At 35.7% G+C, this 18,986-nt stretch overlaps 1 protein-coding gene across 10 annotated transcripts in view; it reads left to right on the plus strand.

The window, feature by feature from the left end:
* Snap25 (Synaptosomal-associated protein 25kDa) overlaps positions 1-18,986 on the plus strand; it is a 47,699-nt gene that overhangs the window by 21,268 nt on the left and 7,445 nt on the right. For 6 of the 10 annotated variants that reach the window (XR_015533909.1, XM_087344126.1, XM_087344128.1 and 3 more), the window contains 4 exons: positions 1,186-1,227; positions 10,387-10,435; positions 15,456-15,573; positions 16,279-16,407. Coding sequence is in view for 9 of the 10 variants with exons in the window: in XM_087344126.1 (XP_087200252.1) it covers positions 1,186-1,227; positions 10,387-10,435; positions 15,456-15,573; positions 16,279-16,407 (338 nt within the window). In the remaining variant the exon portion in view is untranslated. Of the gene's footprint in view, positions 1-1,185; positions 1,228-6,509; positions 6,559-9,247; positions 9,297-10,386; positions 10,436-15,455; positions 15,574-16,278; positions 16,408-18,986 lie in introns of all 10 variants that reach the window. The other 4 variants (XM_087344124.1, XM_087344121.1, XM_087344125.1 and 1 more) reach the window with 2 other exon arrangements.

Below are 18,986 nucleotides of genomic sequence, written 5' to 3' on the forward strand. Positions count from 1 at the left end.
CCACCCGCCCCAAGTTGCTGGTCCCGTAATAACCCATTTTTTCGCCACTGGTCACTTCGGTTGCTAACAGCCCCTACAGAGGGAGTTCGTCATGGTCACCTGTGGCCTTCTTAACCCAATCTTTGGATATCTCGAAAGTTGCCGTCACAAAATTACATGTTTCGAGGTCACAGCAGCACGAACAGCGGATCCCAGGCGAATGAGGACAGCTCAGAACTCGCAGCATAACAACGCTAGCGACGCTGTACTGGTGACTAAGGGGCGCTCAGTAAAGGGGGCGAAGTCCTTCCGTGGCCTTGAATCATGCAATTTGTACGAAGGCTACTGTGACAATCGAAACTTATTGCCATATCGAGATAATTGCTTTTCCTTGCCAAGAGTTGTCCGTTCACAACACTAACCAACACTTATAGTTACCTCAGAGATCGCGTCTCTTTCTGATTGTCTTTCTGGCTGTACATTACTGTCCACTAAACGTATTTTAGGTAGAATAATTGTGAATCTCACAGAATTAATCTATGAATACTCACAACGTTGAGAGATGTAATCTACCAACTAGCTAGATCTGTTGTGCTCCACACCAGCTGGCAGTGTAAACAGTATACAAAGCACTGTACTCTATTTCTGTTGGATCAAGGTAATGGAATTTCCTTCCCCAGCTAGATTTAGCTGTCTGTTCATTCATTTCATCCAGTTGTGGTAATTGTAATTTTTTTGTAACATAAAATTTAAATCCTTCAAAACTTACAAAAACAAAATGTAGCTTGTAGTGTTTACGGAGACCCCTATAAACGATTGGTATCCCGGCACAAACTTTCTTGAACAAAAAGATGTCAGCTGTCTGCAGAAGTTATTTCATGTGTCTTGTATTGAAAATACTATTGTCGGGGCGAATCTGTGCGTTTTGACTACGTCACTACCCTGCTGATAGATGGAAAGAAACTTACACATTGTGTAAACGAAATACATAGGAACTGAGACATTGAGCTACAAAGAACTGCCCCTGAGAAATAATGTTTTAGTAAGGGCAGTATAAGCTTCCTTATCTGATACCTGTCCCACCCCTGTGGTACTCTTACTTCGTACTTTTAACGGATCTCGAGCGTACAGATTCGTCCCGACGACAGAACGTTGTTGAAGTTTGTCTGGTACTCATATTTAAACCGTTTGTTTTATTTCTTTCAGTCCCTGGACAGTACACGACGGATGATATCGCTATGTGAAGAGGTGAGTTAGGTTAGGTTACATTTTGTCATATTTTTTTAATGATAACAGAACTGTTTGCAGTACAGAACTGAGATGGAGTGAAGTCGAATAACCATGGGATTATGCTTAATATTACATTATTAATATTACTACGCTTATTGTCAACCAGAAGTTATTTTAGGATTAATTTTGAACCTAACCTAACCTGATCTGACATACTGTTGTTGATCAGTGTGAGACTGCCTGATGTTTTCTGAGCACTACAGCGCAGAGCGCAGTATGAGCCATTCGCGCATGCGCAGTTCGTGTTTTTGGTATTCAGCAACGAACGGTAGCGTCTTGTCAATTGTCACCAGCTCTACGCTTCTTTTGACGGGGATTCGGCCCGTCTCAAGGACAACACATCACAAAACAGATTAAATAATTGCCATTTGGACCATGAATATAAGAATTGTTCTTTCAGTAAGAATCTTTTGGGGAGGACAACAAATATTCACAGCAGGAAAGGTCCTCGTCACATCTGGGGCGTCGGACACCTTTGGTCACTCCAGAAGGACCCAGGAGATAGCCATTTTCCTACTTGTTGTCGTGTGAGAGCCTGGAATGTAACAGTTGTTTACGAAGGGGTTTTTTTTGGGGGGGGGGGGTTTATTGTATGGGTGTGGCGTGGAAATGTTGGTGAAGAGGCAAATGGGAGCTCTCAGATTAATGTATCTGTCGCCAATACGCTGTACCTTCGTCAATCATAAATTATGAGACCACGTTCTGTGTTTTTTGAAAGTGTAAAAGAAACTCGTTCATTGATAAGCTAAAAAGGGTGAGGGGGTGAGAGAGCACATCTGTTATTCCATTACCAGAGAAAGAGAGAGTCGGTATCTTCGATCGTTCGTGTATTTCTGTCCTGCCCGCCCTCACTCCTCTTCCTTGACGTCATTGTCTTGCACTCGAATGCTTATTTTAGAAGGCGGTTTTTTTCCGACCTGGCCGCTCGGCTTTGGAAAAACTTAAAAAGTTATGGTGCCCCCGAGTACAATATGTGACGTCATCGAAGGGTGTTTGCTGATACTCTGTGCGATCGCAGCTCGCAGTCTTTCTAGTGGCATCGATTTTGACGGAGGGGGTTCCTAAAATTAGATATTCGTGGAAAATCTCTCACGCGTTTAATTTTGTTTTCTACCAACATTACAGCAAAATTGTAAACATCTCGTGTATACCCAGCGCAAGCAACATGAATTCATCCAAGTTTACTTAACCATCTCAGCCACTTGTTGACAATTTTGCTTTTTTTTTTTTTTTTTGTTCATCGGAATCATTGATATGTAATTTAATTCTTCCGAAGAAACGTATTTTCCAAAATTAGTATTTCAGTGCTGCTTTATACTTAGGACATCCTGGGTTTGAGTCTCAGCAGGTTTCTCATGTCTCATATTAGTTGCAGTTAGCATGAGGTGGGCAATGACAGACTGAAAAGCAGGGGTAGATCAGTCAGTCAGCTGACTGTATGTCATTGGTTGAACGCAGCACTGATGATGATTGGACACCCAAAATGTGTCTGCAGAATAAATGCTCTTATGTGTAGAGCAGATAGAATTCTTAAGATATAATTCTGTGTTTGAAATAATTTTAAAATTTAAGTCAGTTATGTGTGCCATTCACAGTTTTTACAGTAAATGAGGCATTTTAGTACAGAAGGTGCTCTCTTCAGTAGAACGTCAGTCCATCTCGGTTTATGTATTTGTATTGCACATGTGCCTTACTTCCTCAGTCTTCAGTGTTTACTTTCATCTTAACTCTTTATTACCTGTGCTGTCTGGATACTGAGTAGCAGTGTGCATCATTCTATCTATGAACTGTCGTTATACAAATTTTCTCTGGTGCTGATGTATGGATGTTCTGTCGAAAGCACATTTTTCTTCCCTCATGCCATTTTGGTGTTACGTTCACACCTTGCTGTTGTATCTGTGATTGTTCATTGTGCATTTTGATGTTTTTACCAGATCCAGTGAAAATTACTGTATAGGTGTGTTGTGTTTGTTTGAATTTATTATTAATGTTTATGATGAATTAAAACTTTCCTTCAAGTTGCTTTTAGTTTTTGTCGTGCATTTTCAACAGTGTTTATTCAGTTTATCCAGGCCACTTTATTGGAAATGTAATTTATTATTTTTAGATTATTGTCTTCATCAGAAGAACAGTCTGTTTTCAGAGACGGAGATATGTGGTGTTTCCATTAAGATTAACCTGTAATGATTCTCTTTATTTGCAGAAACTGTTGGCAGCTGCAGAAATTTTTATCTTATTCGCTATATGCATTTACATGTTTTTGATTTTACAAGTGTGGTAGCATAAAAGTGTTACAATTTTTAATATGCCCTTTTATTAACTATAGTGCATTTAAATTTCAAGCCCAGATTAACCTGTATTTACCTCTATAATTGAATTCTAGTTTTACTTTCAAATTTCTGTATTAATTTATGTAACCTCAAGTAAAGCTTTCTTATCCAGAATCCAATTAATAATACTGTTGAAATTATTTAGTAGACCTTACTTGGGGTTGGAATTTAAAAATGTACATTCTTATGAGCATTGAATTTCACTGGCAGGTTCTGAATAGCAGTATGGACTCTGTCATTAAATTAATTAACGCAACTTATATTTGACATAGTTGTTACGCGTTGTATAACTGAAAAGAACAGTTTTCTTTTGCAACACCATTTCCCATGTAATTTGGTTGTTAATACTGGTATTTAGCTTGTCAATATTTTAAAGAAAGCTGCTTATAATGTGATTTAGATTACTGTATTAGTGTAGATTGGGTCATCTATTTCTATAACTTTTCACAAAAAATGAAAGAAATAATGTTTTAATTACAACATTTTTATATTGACTGTTAACTGTTTACTGTTCTATCTTGTGTCCCGTAGCATGTTCGCCATTCTGTTCCACTGGCTTGTTTGCCACACAGAAATGAGTTAACCAAAACTATATTTTTGTAGCCCCAATAAGAATGTCAAAGAATAGTTAACATAAATATTCTGGAGATTATGGATAATGCGACTTTATATTGTTTCAGTCAGATCTGTTATGCACATACTGTAAAAGAATTTTAAAATAACTTGCTTTAGGAACATGGATTAGTAGTTTGATTTTGCACTATTTATAGTAAGTTTTGTTAGCGAAGTTCTGTGTGCAGACAAATTCCCAAGCAGCATAGTGGAACATCAGATCGAATTCCCACCAGACAGGCGAGAAAATGGAATGAATTAAAACCCCAGTGGTTGGAAATTTCGTTGTTTGTTGTTTGTCTGTCTACCTGTGCTGATGTAGTTAGTTAAGACAATCTGGTAAAGGGAGGAAGGAGCAGGAGAAGCGTGTGGTTCAGGAGGTAAGGCGCAGTGTGCAGTAGCGAAAATCAAAAACTCAAACCTCAACTCAATGTCTGCTGCATGTGTCTGTAAAACTGTACATTTTTTCATCCTCCATGGGGGGACAAAACAAAAAAATACAACAGCAACATTAACAACATCATCATCAACAACAACAACAACAACAACAACAACAACAACAGTAACATGAGATAGATAATGGAGACAAAGTTATTTATCTCCCTCTCTCTACACACTCTCTCTATTTGCTTTTCTCTCTCTGTGCCAGCTCGCAGCTTATGTCTCTTCCATGTTATGAAGTTGTGTGGCTCTTTTTCTGTGTAGGTGTTTTCAAGATATCCCTCGCCCTGCCCTGCAAATCTATCTAGTGGCTGTACTTTTTGTTCTTTCTTTCTCTTGTGGAATCTCTGTGCAGCTGTACTTACTGTCTTGTAATGTGCTGTATGTACGTTCAGTGTGTCAGTGTTAAAACACTCGGTCCAATTCAACTTGGTGTGCCATACAGCTAATGCTGTCTGCCCGCATGTACAGGTGTGCTACAAACCCACATGTCCAGTCCCAGCAAGTGATCTTTTATGTTTGTGACTGGAACCATATGTCAGTATGTGTCACTGAACACATCATTATGTAGCAATGTATTGTGAGTAGCTTTACTTGCCTGTACTCACATCATTTTACACAGTTTTTTTAAATAAGCAAATGGCTGCAAACATCTGTTAGGAGCAATTAGACATTTTAAATATATGTTTCTTCACTTCCAAACATTTCGCACAGTTCAATGTCATCCTCATGCAAGGATCTGTTACATTCCATCTGATTCACTCCTTGTTTAAGGAGGCAGGGGCTGACTGGGACATTGGGCAATGCTCAGTTGTCTGGTCTTCACCGAGGGTCATCGTAATGATGTATTGGTCCACAACAAAGCATAGTATGTTATTAACTCTGTACCTGACCAGCAGTTTGTCCTGATTACTAATCCTGTTGAATTTCAAGATGAAGATTATTACCCTCTTAGCCTGCAAAATAACATACCACCAAAACAACCTACATGGTCTAAATTAAAAATCATTAAGACATGAGTTTTTATAACTGAGGTCACAGGTGTGCATCTCACTCGAGCCATGGATGTTTGTACTCTTTTCAGATATCTCTTTCCGCACATGCATTCTGTATCTTTCATCTGATAAAACTCTTGGATAACATAGTAAGAGAGAAACCGGCATAAAAAACAAAAGTGACAGATGAGACTAGGTGTGGCATGTGGTTGACCACCATTTTGGATAACTGAGTAAACAGCTGTGTATCCAAGTAAAAGTGAACTGAATTTATTAGTAAATGTCCATTTTTGTTCCTTATGTAAGATTTGTTTTACCCAGTTGCCCCTAATGTAAATTTACGCTGTGACCGGTATCTATCATGCATTGTCAGACGTGGACTTTGACCTTTCCTTAATACTTAACTGGGTACTGAACTGCAATTTCATTTCTGTAAATATTTTAATTTTCATTAATAATTTCATATTTCACTTCATTATTAGAATTTATTTATGATCTTAATTTCATCCTTCATATAATCATGAGAATAAACGTTGTCTTGTTTTATCCTTCAAATTGCATTATATAAACTAATTCTTCAACATATTTGGATGTGCATAACTTCAGCATGTAACAGATTACATTGACTTACGGAATGCAGTTAGAATCTGCGTAACATTTAACTTTGATGTGCTTTTGGTGCATTTGATATGTTTCGTCATGTAACTCAGTTAATCCAATGTAGAGTAGATCACTTGTTGGGATAAATAAAAATCTTAATGTTTTGGCCCCTTCTTTGGGTGTCATGAAATTCGTCGAATCTGCTTATTTTTGTCGATAGGAAGACTAAATGGTTGTGGCTCTTTCTTTTCGTGCTGCTCAGAGCAAGGAAGCTGGCATCCGCACACTGGTTGCCCTGGACGACCAGGGAGGTGAGTTCCCCTTGTCCTCCCTCAAATTGTGCCAGGTCTGGTGGAGGAAGCAGTAATTTTCATATTACCATCAAACACGTGATCCTGTTACCATGCTTTTAATGGTTTCTGTGTACATAGTTGCAGACAAAGCAAAAGACTATCTGAACGTTGATCCATTAGGTCTGGCACTGTGTTCCTAATATGCACCAATTCCATTTTTCCACTGCAGTTACATGAGGTGGGCATGAAGCATTTGAGAAGGCACATATGTTTCATGTTAATGATTATGTATTATTAAAAAAATCAACGTTAACTTTATTTCATGAATGCTTATTTGTTATATTGATGAAGTGGCCCAGGAAGTGGTACTGATCTATAAGTTTTGTTGAGTTACATTTAATAAATACTTGACTTAAAGCTCAGTTGCAGTGCCTGTACAGTCACATATCAGCATAATTTATGCACTGCAATTTTTCATACAGTTGTTAACATTGTGAACATAACAGCATTTCAGTTTTGAATTTCTTACATCATGCACTATTCACCCATCACTTCTATTCAGCCTTGTTCAGCTAAATTTCTTTATGGGCTTCTTTTTCTGAAATCTATATTTATTTATGGTTGGACAAGTTTATGTGTTGTTTTTAATTGAAGACAGGTGTCAAAGGAAATGTTGTTCATATCCTGACCCTGTATCCTTAATTTAGTGCATATGGGATACCCATCTCAATAAAAGTCTGACAGATTCTAAATTGTTAATACCCAGTCATCAATAAGGATGGTGACATGAAGACTGCATACCACCTACTGATTGCTTTCAGCAGCTGTGGCCATTTTGTTTAGTGTAAGGTTGTTGTTTGAAGGTGTTGATTAAGGAGTGATCTGTAAAACTGTGCAAGTCAGAACATGAAAAACCAAACCAGGACTAAGATATTACGACTGCATTCTGTTGCATGTATCATGTTTCTTCATTTTAAAAAAGAATATTATAACTAAAGTTTTACAATATTCATATTAATTAAAATACATCTTAAATTTAACCTGACTATTTAAATCCGTAAGTGACCTGATCATAAATTGTAAACTGTGATAATTAACTGAACATACATGTTAATAGTTTACCTTTTCTTTATGTATGACTGGTTTTATAGGATGAGTTTTACATTAACTGCCACATACATTTATACAAATGTAAGTACCACATAGTACCCTAGAGTTTAGAACACGGTTCAACACTGGTATTTTAAACAGAACAATGTAAACAGTTGCTTCGTACATTGATATGTATTGCTTGTCCTCCATATGTGATATGTTTGTTTCAGACTGTTAAAATGTTATTAGACTTTTAACTCTAGTGAGTAGCTGAAACACTCTTCTTGTTAGGAAAGAGGGGCAAAATATATTTTTTGCATTGATACTGATTTCTGCACATTACACACAAAGGGATGAACATTTCAGACATTCAAGTATGATTACCAGACAAATAATTCAGTGAGATACGTCTGCCACATTTGAAAACTTGAGAGACTTCTGCTACTGAATTATATGCGGAACCAGCACACTGTACCACATCACAGTTTTCAGTGTTGTTTTTGTTACTACCATTTAGTTTTAAACAGAATGATGAACATAAAGCAACACAGGTGTTACAAGTCCTGCAAATGAATGAATTAATAATTGTAAATTTAAAGAAATGACTTTGCATGTCTGTATGGTACCCAAGATGTGTTTGTATAAAATACATTTCCAAGGTGGTTATTGTTGTTATTTGGAAAGGCTTTATCTTTAGAAATTGGCAATTTCATATATTTTTGATTCAGTACACACATCCTTTGTAAGACTTCCTTGAATTTGACAATTTACGTGTTTATCATTATCTTGCGTCCGTGACATTCATGGCTTGGCCGTGTTGGAGAGGCTCGGCGAATGTTGGTGTGCGTGCGTTTCAGTATGCCTTCAGCTCTAGTGCTGTGGTCTAGCTGTACTTGCTTGTCTTCAGCTTATTTTTTAGCAGACTGTTTCGATTGCACGTTTTCACAGTTACATGTTCCTCCATTTTGAAAATTTTTGAGCAAAAAATTAATAGTGTCATGTAATGTGGTAATTTATATATTCTTGACCTAACTTCATGGAGCCGAACCCATCTTGAGAAGATAATAGTCACTCAGCTAATGAAGAAATTGCTCATCTTTATATGGCTATAGGATATGAGGGTTTATTACCACGTTTGCGAGAACCTGCTGCTTGACCCCGCCCTGAACCAGATGAATCCAGTGGTTTTCCTCACACCTGTTAGCTTCTCACAGCTTTCTAACAATTCCACGGCAAATGAAGATTGTTAAGAGTACCTTTATGGGATATGCATTGGGAATGTGGTTGTAGGTTTATCTATTACAATGAAGACTGGTGCAAGCAATAGGACAAGCAAGCACAACTGGACTTTTGCTGTGTATTCACTCAGGACTCCTTCCCCATACATACATACATCCATACAGTTCAAGGAAGAGGGTTGGCTCTGTAGAACTGATGTTGAAAACTCAATTTCAGTTTCCTGCTTTCAGCAATGTATGCTTCTTTGTTTTTGTTTGTTCTTTTGTTGATTATGTAATGTTATTTTGTAGCATTTTAAATATTTGTTTCCACCTACATCTAGTTGTATGTGTGTTTGTTTTTTGAATTTTCTTTTCTTACTTTCATGCCGTTGTAGAGTCAAGACGTTGGTGGACAAACGCTCTCACTGTTGAATCATCAAGGGGGTAAGAAAGCCCATAATGGGGCAGTGTTTTAGTAGTCATGCCATTAGAGGTGTCAGTGTTGATCTTGGGCAATCACTAACCCATGTTAATTATTCTAGGAATGCACCAATGATCATCATGCAGATCGCATAGAACAAGGTTTCTGGGTTTGCTTACCTTCTAACTGGACAGTGATTTACAACTTCAGCAAAAAAATGGGAAAATTGGTCTTCAAACCAACTTTATATTAAATAAAAAACTGGGTCCAGTTCTTGTTGCTGGAGGCGCTGGTGTTGTGGTTGTGGTAGACTCTTGACTGTATGTGTTCCCAGTAACAGAGGGATGCGGAGTTGGAGCCAGCTACGGTGCCTGTAGTTTGTCAGTAGTTGGGTAGTGGTGTAGTGGTAGCATTAGAACAGTAGACTGTACTGCTCAGCAGTCCAGCCCGGCTGAACCTGAACCCAGGGAACAAGCTTGGACTTTATAATTGTTTTTGTGGCATGCCTTCCTCTTTTTATTTAACTCCACTTTAAATTTCTTTATTAATATTTGTTTTTTCTTTAGTCTTATATTTTAATTTTTATGTTAGTTTATATTTATGCATGTATGTAGACTTACTATATTTTGACTAGGGATGACTAAGTATTGTTTACAATATGTGGATAATGAGTTTGCTCATTGAGTTTATAACAATCAATTAATGTCTATATAGAGTACTTTGTTTCAAAATTTAAACAAATATGAAAAACTTACATAAAATCGTATAGACACTGTACATTAATTATGAAAAAATGTTGCATTGAATTTTCTTACAACTATGATAATTGCAAGGAAGATGTTCATTTGTAGTACACTTTTGAAGTTTTAAACATCATGTAAAACAAAAAAGTCTTCTTTGCAAAAACCGTAGTGCACTGACTGTTCTTTAAAACTTTTTGTGGATGTATTTATACTTTCTTTCATTGAAGGATTTCAGTGTTGGATTCGTCATCCCTAGTGAATCTACTGGATTACATAGATATTATCAGTGTCTGGTGGATAGGATTATATTTGTTTTGGGTTCAGTTACTCGTCTCCACACGTGTTGATGCTCCTGTTACTATTTTTGTAGAGCCACGAAGTCGGAATGAAATCGCTAGTGATGTTGGATGAACAAGGGGGTAAGGCTCCATATTCAGTTGTACTGTGTTGTACAACAAATTTTTGTAGTTGTGTGGGTACTCGATGTGACTCGAGTAATCACTTCAATGTCATGTGTTCTTGACGTATGTTCCTTTCTGTTTGTGTTGGGTAATATACAAATCTCATTCTTTGTCCTAAATCATTGCAGACTGTTTGGAGCAAGACTTTACCAAAGATATATTAAACTTTATTAGGCTTTTTGATTGGTTAAACATGGCTAGTAATATTAATGTTTTTGACCTCATTTGCATTACATTTTAAGGGATGGTTTATTGTCAGTTATATACCACATACTTTTTATACACTTCTAGGGGGGCATACTATAAGCCAGGGCTCACAAGTGCTCTTAATCTTAAGCCGCGCTGTCCATGTTTGAAGTCACTATCTGTAAGGAAGTGCTAGGGTAGTACTTGCAGCACTCAGAAACATATCAGGGCACTGCCCACGGCTGTTCTAGTTCAACTATAGCTTATATCATATACCTGAATATTTTATCAATGAAAAGATAACATCCAAATCATGTTCAAAGTGTGTTTTATATATGTATTTACTGTCTTATTAAATTTATATTACATTGATTATAAATATAATACCTACAATTAATAAAATTACTGGATTCTGTCCCTGGTGTACTGTATTTATTAAAGTGTATGTTAACACTGATCAGTACGAAAAATGTTGAGGTTAGGATGTAGTTTCAGTACTCTGTGTACAGTTGTCTGTGTAATAATGTATAATCTTATGGTAAATTCTTGCTCCTGAATGTCAGTTTCAGTTCATGTGAAGAATTACACATTTTGAAAGGAACTTACCCAACACTACTGTGGTATGTAACTGTTTAAAATATTTTTTTAACTGAAGTCTGTAATCTGTTGTCTCTACTGTGACTAATGATCATTACCATCACTTTTGAGTATGTTCTGTATAAAGTAGAGAAGAGTTTTCTTAGTATTACTGTTTTATATACAAGGTAAATTTCCTTACATACAATCCATATTGTACATTATTATCAAGTGAGTTTTGATTTGTCCAGTTGGTAGACTACCTCTATTCTGGCCCTTGCTTCTGTTTTACAGTTTAAATGTAGAAATAAAAGTGCCACATCTGGTGATGGTAATGATCATTCATTTAAGAAAATCTGTTTTCAGTATTATTTATATTTTCTTTTAATTAAAAGTAATTCTGTTTACTTTTCTGCTTTTAATATGTGGTAGAGTAATATCAATTTCTAAGTTCTCCACTTTTCAATCTCAGTAAATGTTTCAAAAGCAGAGTATTTAACAGTGTGTAATTTTTCATAATGTAATTGTAGGCATGTTCTTTGAGTATTTTTTTTATTTTAGGGGGTTGTAGGTTAGGTTAGGTAATGATTGTTGCCAAAATAGTGCTGCCTGTCTCAAGACTAGGCAGTTATAATTACATCAGCAATAGAGTAGTTTTAATTTGAAGTATACACCATATGTGTGAAGTAGATATTGGATTCTACAGCTTTCTAGAACCATTTCATTTGCTATCTTAATTTGATTCAGTATCTTGTGTAGTTATACAGTTTTATTATAATGTTTCCATTCATATGTTTTTTAAAAGCTGACTTGTAGAAAAAGTTGTAACACTATTTGCTCAAGGTACAACATTATATATCAGTCTGTATTTTGTTGTTCTCAGCTGATAAATGTGTAATTAATAAATGGGAGGGGGGGCAGGAGGAGATGAATTTAACATGTGAATGAATTGTGTGTAGGATGATTTATAGTAACTTATAACTTTCATGATTACAAGAAACATTCACTAATACGTTTATTAAAATCAACCCTTTCATAACTACTCACACAACACTCATACAAACTGTCAAGGAGCTCACAACATGTAAGTGCAATTTTCAATGATTTTTAGTGTAAAGACTCCAGAATGAATTTGGATAGAAAATGTTGGATTAGAAGGTTCTCATTTATTGGTCTTCCATTATGCATGTCTGTCATTAAGATAATAGACACACACTGAAATAGAATTTGAACATAACACATTTTTCAGTAATTTGGTTTCACACAACATCCACATGTGAAAAAGTATACTACCATTACGTAAATCTTAAAATGACTCAAGTTTTATAAATGTACTGAAAATCTGGTTTCATTTATTAATAAACTGTTTTCAGTATAGAGATATCATGAAAAAAATATAATTTTTATTGTTGTTACAACAACTTCATCCAGCATTTACCATCCAGAAGTATTTTCATGCAGTAAAGAATCAAACAATTATGTTACTGCCATGTCTTACTTCTTTAAATCATCATAATGCATGTAAGGTGTTACTAAAATCGGGTGTTTTGACATGTTTATATACCAAGTATACGGAAGTTGTAGTAGTCAGTTAAGATGTGAGATTCAAATGAAACCTCTGCTGACATTTTATAAACAAATTTGGTAGTACCAGACAGTGTCTCTTAAATCTAAAACTTGTTAAATCGATGGTTTACTGTATATAGTTTCAGCAGACCATGGCTGTGTTATAAGCCAAGGGAATGCTACTGTTTCAGTCAACAGAGGATTCATTATTACACTCACTATACAGTGCTGAGCATCGTCACTTGCATGGTATTATCTGTATGTCTAGGTTACTTTTTTAGATACCATTCATTTTTTACTTCCTAGTAATTTTGTTGGTGGGATAAAATTGCACCTAGGTTTGGAACAGTTAAGAGGCAAGACATGAAATTACCTGCTGTTAACACAGGCACAAGCTTTCTAATCTGTATAATCTTTGTTGAAGTCAGTTCTTTGGCCACATATATTCACTGTTTTCAGTAAATTATTTTCTGTATAGACTGATGTGCATATAGAAACACATGTTTACAAAAAATATTGCATTAATTTTGTTGATTCTAGTAGATATGGAGAAGGTCATTAATTCCTACTTTACGACATGAATATAGCCATTTTTATTAAGCAATGTCATTCAGCACAAGTTTTGGTATACTTATTTTGTCAGTCTTTTGTTAAGAATGACTCCCATTTTGGTTAAAAATCACAAGCCAAGTCAAAACTGTTTGTTTATAGTTTATTTAATGATGTTGTCATAGCTCAGACTGTATACCACCGAGACAAGACAAAGGATAATTATTGGGTTTAGATATGTACAGTAACGTAAGTCTTATGATGAACACTTTAAAATTTAAATACCAATGTTGTTGGATGTAATACCACAATATTACTTGTAGTCGTGTTTGATTCCATAGCAGTTTATTTGAAAAACTTTGAAGTGTAATTTACATATTATTTTTATCTAAGATTTTTGTGTATTTCTTTCACATGCCAGGAATAGTTCAGTGTTGGATGACTCTCAAATCTGAAATGTACTGGTCAGGTAGAAGAGCAATTACTCTAAGAATAAGTTACTAGAAATTTGGTCTGATTTATGAGGCAGTCATTCAACCTTACACAGTAAAGACTATTTTTTTTGTCTTTGAGCCATTGCTGTAAATGAATAAAGCAGTACTTACAAGTAGATAATTTGAAGTTTTAAAATAGAGTTGATAAGATTTGAGGTTTTCGTGGCAGTGAAGATATCAATTATCTTTTTCAGGTTTTCGCTGAAATTGATGCAGTACATTCCTCCAAAACATTGGTTGCCCCTACATGACCATATAGTATAAATATAAAACAGTTATGTTGGTCACATAAAAATAAGGCAGAGGATTAGTTATTTGTGGAACGTGCATAATGTTGGAGGATGGCTGTCTTCTGGGTTGTGCCGTATAGTCTGGTACAAGTTTACTGACAATGATGGAGGCAGCAAGGACCTCTGAAATGTCGGTAAACTTTTACCAGACTACACTTTTACTACAACCCAGGAGACAGCCATCTTCGAGGTTAACTCTGTCTAATGGGCCCAACAGAGTAGGTGTCACACTACCTAATGACAAAATTGGAGTATAGTTTTCAAAATGTGTTTTTATTCAAAAGTTAGAGTATAGAGAAAGTCCAAAATATTTGTTAATTTAATAACATATCCTCGTCACAAACATTTAGGTTTATAACACAGAGATTTATCCCAATACTATCTACAATTTTGGCTGCCAGAAATATTGGCACATAGAAAATGTTACAACAGAGAGCGCTATGGCTTGAGAAGAATTGTAATTTGCTGCAGTGAAATGTTAAAATCTACTAAAATACATACGAAATGGTAGCAGGTGATGTGTAAGATCTAAAGCTTTCATGGCAACTGAATGCATTGATGTCTTCTCAGCCAGTTGCCTGTGTGTGAGTGGTATTATAATCCAACATTTAAGAGACACTCTCTCTGCCTCCATCATGAAGGTTGGTGTGTGTATGTGTGTGTGCGCGCATGCATACGTGTGTGTCTTCTGTCTGTGTCTGTCTTGTCACATTAACCCTGATCATGGAGATAGAGACAATCTCTGAAATGGATTACAGTGCTTAATGACACAGCTGATTATCTTAGAAGACTTCATTGCACTAAGTAATATAATTTTTGATCCAATGAGGACAGAGTGCCCATCTCCTTTCATAGCCCTATCATTTATGATGCCTACCCTTCTCTTCTTGGTCAGGTCAGAATGTAAAGGAGTGATAGTTTTCCATCCTGTGTGATATTTCTAGACTTACTGCACTGTAAATGTAAAGTTTTAACATGTTTCCTTTTTTTTATACTAATGTTATTTATGTTAACAAAAATGTTAGTGTTCATGAAAGCTTCTTACATCACGTTGTTACTAACTTCAAATATGAGAACATCTGTTGGACATGCAAATATGATTCTGCCATATAATTTTCTATCAAGAGTATGTTATGCTGTCTTAAATCTTTAACAGAAAGTACAGTAATTTGCCATTAGCATGAATTTGGTCTATTCTGAATTGTAGTATCAGAAACTGAAAAACAATACACAAGGTCACGCAGTAGGTCCAGCTGAAAACTGTTGAAACTTTATCCTGGACGCCTGATGACACAACTGACAATTGTCTATCCTCAGAGCAATTGGACCGCATCGAAGAGGGGATGGACCAAATCAATGCTGACATGCGAGAAGCAGAAAAGAACCTTACAGGCATGGAGAAATGCTGTGGATTGTGTGTCCTGCCTTGCAACAAGTAAGTCACTCAAAGCTGCCTGTGTTCGTAGCAAACTACATGTCTATAAGGGTTGTTTGCGATGCAAAGCGAGAGGGACGTCATCACAAGTTTCATACAGACATAGGTATGAGAACCAACATCAGGTTTTTTTATTGAAGCTGTATTTAAACTGTTACATACGAGATGTTTATAGTTTATGGGCATGTGCAGTGTGTTCACTGATAAGCTGGATTGCGACTGTCACTTCTGAGCTCGTGTTAGGAGCTGCATGACTCATTGTCAAGTGCTACAGATCTTCACAATAGGAGCCAAGAATCACTCGATAAGAGCAACAAAATCAACTTACCTTTCTTATGTGATGCCCATATGTTAGTTGTTTTCCAGTTTATCAGTGAATGCACATTACATTCGATGTTTTTAAATATAACTTCTGAATAGTTTTCATGAAACAGTATTTACATAACTCACAAGAATGTATGTAAATAGCAGCTCTGTACAGGTTTATATGAATTATGTTCAACCGTTTAGACATACATTTAGGACATTAATCTGTGTTATCTGACTGACATGGTGGAGCAGCATGGGATTTGCGTATGTGTTTTTCAGAAGAAGCGGAGGACTGTAGCACTCATGAACCCTGCAGGACTGATAAAAGAAAGTTCTTCTGTTGCAGTGAATGTGAATATTGGAAAAACAATACTGCACTAAGTGCTTTGTGTTTAGGTCAGCGTCATTCAAGGAAGATGAGGGCACATGGAAAGGGAATGATGATGGTAAAGTTGTTAACAATCAACCTCAGCGTGTGATGGATGACAGGAACGGACTGGGGCCCCAGGGAGGATACATTGCCAGGTTGGTGATGTCGCGTCATCTTTTCACCCAGACCTTTTTGCCTGAAATCTGATTCACCCATTAGATATATTTGTGTATATGGTTGATGTGATTGTGTTTCTTTTATTATAAAATAATGAAATTTATTTTACTGCCTTAGGCTCTCACTTATTACAAATTTTCATTCATTGTAATTTGACACATAAATTCTGTACTTTTTTTGGAAAAGTACCAGTATTTAATGCAGGTCTGGTTTTGTAGAGTTATTACCGTGTGTTGTCTCAGTGTTTCACATGTATACTTGATTCCAAATGTTCTAACACTTCAGTCTGTGGTACGTTTAGAATTTTGAAGTTTACTATTATAACCGTGATTGAACAGATTAATATACAATACACTGAATATTACTCATAGGCAGTTCTAACTCTTTTTCTTTTCTCCAAATTAAATTGTGTCCATAATGACTGACATTTGGAGGCTTTCACTATTGGATGTTATATTTCCTGTTGCAGGTGTTACAACTTCTTGTCTCAGTGCATTCTCAATTTTCTGTTATACTTTTTTGACAGTAAATGAAACACCTTCTTGTGTACATAAGCTATTTCCAGAGAGTTTACAACTGTCTGAATTAATTTTGAAATCTTTGGGTGGTTACAAATAAATATCATGTAAAATCTGTTAAAATATAAGCTAATTGTGAAGTGTATTGCAGGATATCTGAATTTGATTCAGTATTTTAACTTGCGACAGTCCACTAGACTTTGTGTTCAGTGTGTCAGCTTATGTGTGGTTCAGTTTTAAAGCTTTGGTGTGTCTTGACAGTGTTTGCTAGTAATGTGAAATTCAAAACAGACAGTGGTAGTCTAACTGTGTAGCCTTCAGTTCAATGTGAGTCCCTGTCATTGCTCTGCATACACCTACCTGGTATTATGAAGGACTTCTGGCTTAATTTTGTCTTTTGTGTATGACTTCTTCAAGTGGACTTAGCCTTGTTATATTTAGCTACATAACTGATCTCTGGACCTTTCCTTTTTCACCCATCCACATCTCAGCTCTAACTTATTTATGCCCTGACTATGTCTTCATAGCAGTACAAATTATGTAATGTGAAAATTCTGTGTCCATATGCAGATTTTCACATTTGTTTCTCCATACATCCACTTCATTAACTTTCTTGGAATTTAAAAATACTGCATAGTTTTGTTACGTGCTTTAGAATGAGAAGATATACTATTTTTCATTTCAGTTAATTTGAGTCAGTTTAAGGGATTGATAAATGTATCATTAGAAATTATTTTAATCAAGGAAGTGTCTAAAGCAACAATATTTTGGATAAATAGAAGTTATCTGTGGTAATGTATATAGTGGATTTTGAGAGAGAAGATATTTGAGTGATAAAATAGGGTTTTTGAACTGAATGCATGCCAGATCTTTTGGGTGAATCAGCATTTTGTCATGTCTCACACTGAGGTAGGTGAGAAGGTTTGGGTGAATGACCTGGTCACCAAGTGGTGCCCTTTGGTTGTGTTGTGCCTTGTTCCCTGGATGCATCAGTTCTGTTATGTTGTATCTGTCACATAAGAGTAGTTTGCTGTGTGTTTTAAAGTCAAATGCCCACGTAGTTAGACTCGGTAGAGGAGGCTGAACACCTGATACATCATTCAACTACAGCTTGAGAAAGTGCAGTTAAAATCTTGTTGAGAATACCTTTTTGAGAAATTCTAAGCTTTAGCAAATTTATTTCTAAATTAATTTGAATCTGTGTACACCATCATTAAAGGTCTTGTACTACGGTAAAAATGACTTGGTGCACGTTTGTCTAGGTTGTTACAAAAGAACATTGCAGAGGTGAAACTTTTTACTTAAACATTTATTCTTGAATATTTATTAATGGATTCCCACAATTTGTATTGTTAAATTCATTACAATAATTTTTTTCAGTCATTTGATTTATTTTCTACGTTTTTTTCTTCCCCTTCACCGTTCTTTTATATCCAAGCAGTGCTCTGTTGCCTCAGAACCCCTGCTGCCTAACAAGACAGGGTAATTGGATTTGAGAAATTTTAATTTCTGACATATTGTTTGATGTTATTTATAGAGGGGAGAAAAATACCACAACTCTTACAAAACAGATTCTAATTCATTTTAAGCCCTTCAAGTACAACATATTCTTCATATTTTTGATAATAAATACCACAGATTAATCTATAGTATCATGTGTTTAGTCTCCTTTATAATACAGGGAATTTACTATGCACAGATTATTGAATTATGTCTTGTAGTTTACATGATATAATAGAACTGTATGTGACATTGCACAGCTTTCTCTAGAATCAACACACCATGATACTCATCATCCTTGTGTACATGTGTGTGTATGTGTGCAATGTGAACTTCAGTCACTGTAATTTTATTATAGAAATATATGATTAAAAGTTTTGTTGGATATTTGCCTTTGTCTGAAAACAATTGTCAGAGAAAAACATGAAGTCGTTAAATCAGCATATTCAAATTTTGTCTCATTTTAACTTACGAAATTTTCCTTATTTATTTAGGTTTTAAAATTTGCTATTTTTCCAGTATCATAATTTCTTTTCTCA

Source organism: Zootermopsis nevadensis, unplaced genomic scaffold (assembly GCF_977971745.1).
Source record: "Zootermopsis nevadensis isolate Lab colony 2312 unplaced genomic scaffold, Znev_1.0 Znev_ptg000007l, whole genome shotgun sequence".
NCBI classification, from domain to species: Eukaryota; Metazoa; Arthropoda; class Insecta; order Blattodea; family Termopsidae; genus Zootermopsis; species Zootermopsis nevadensis.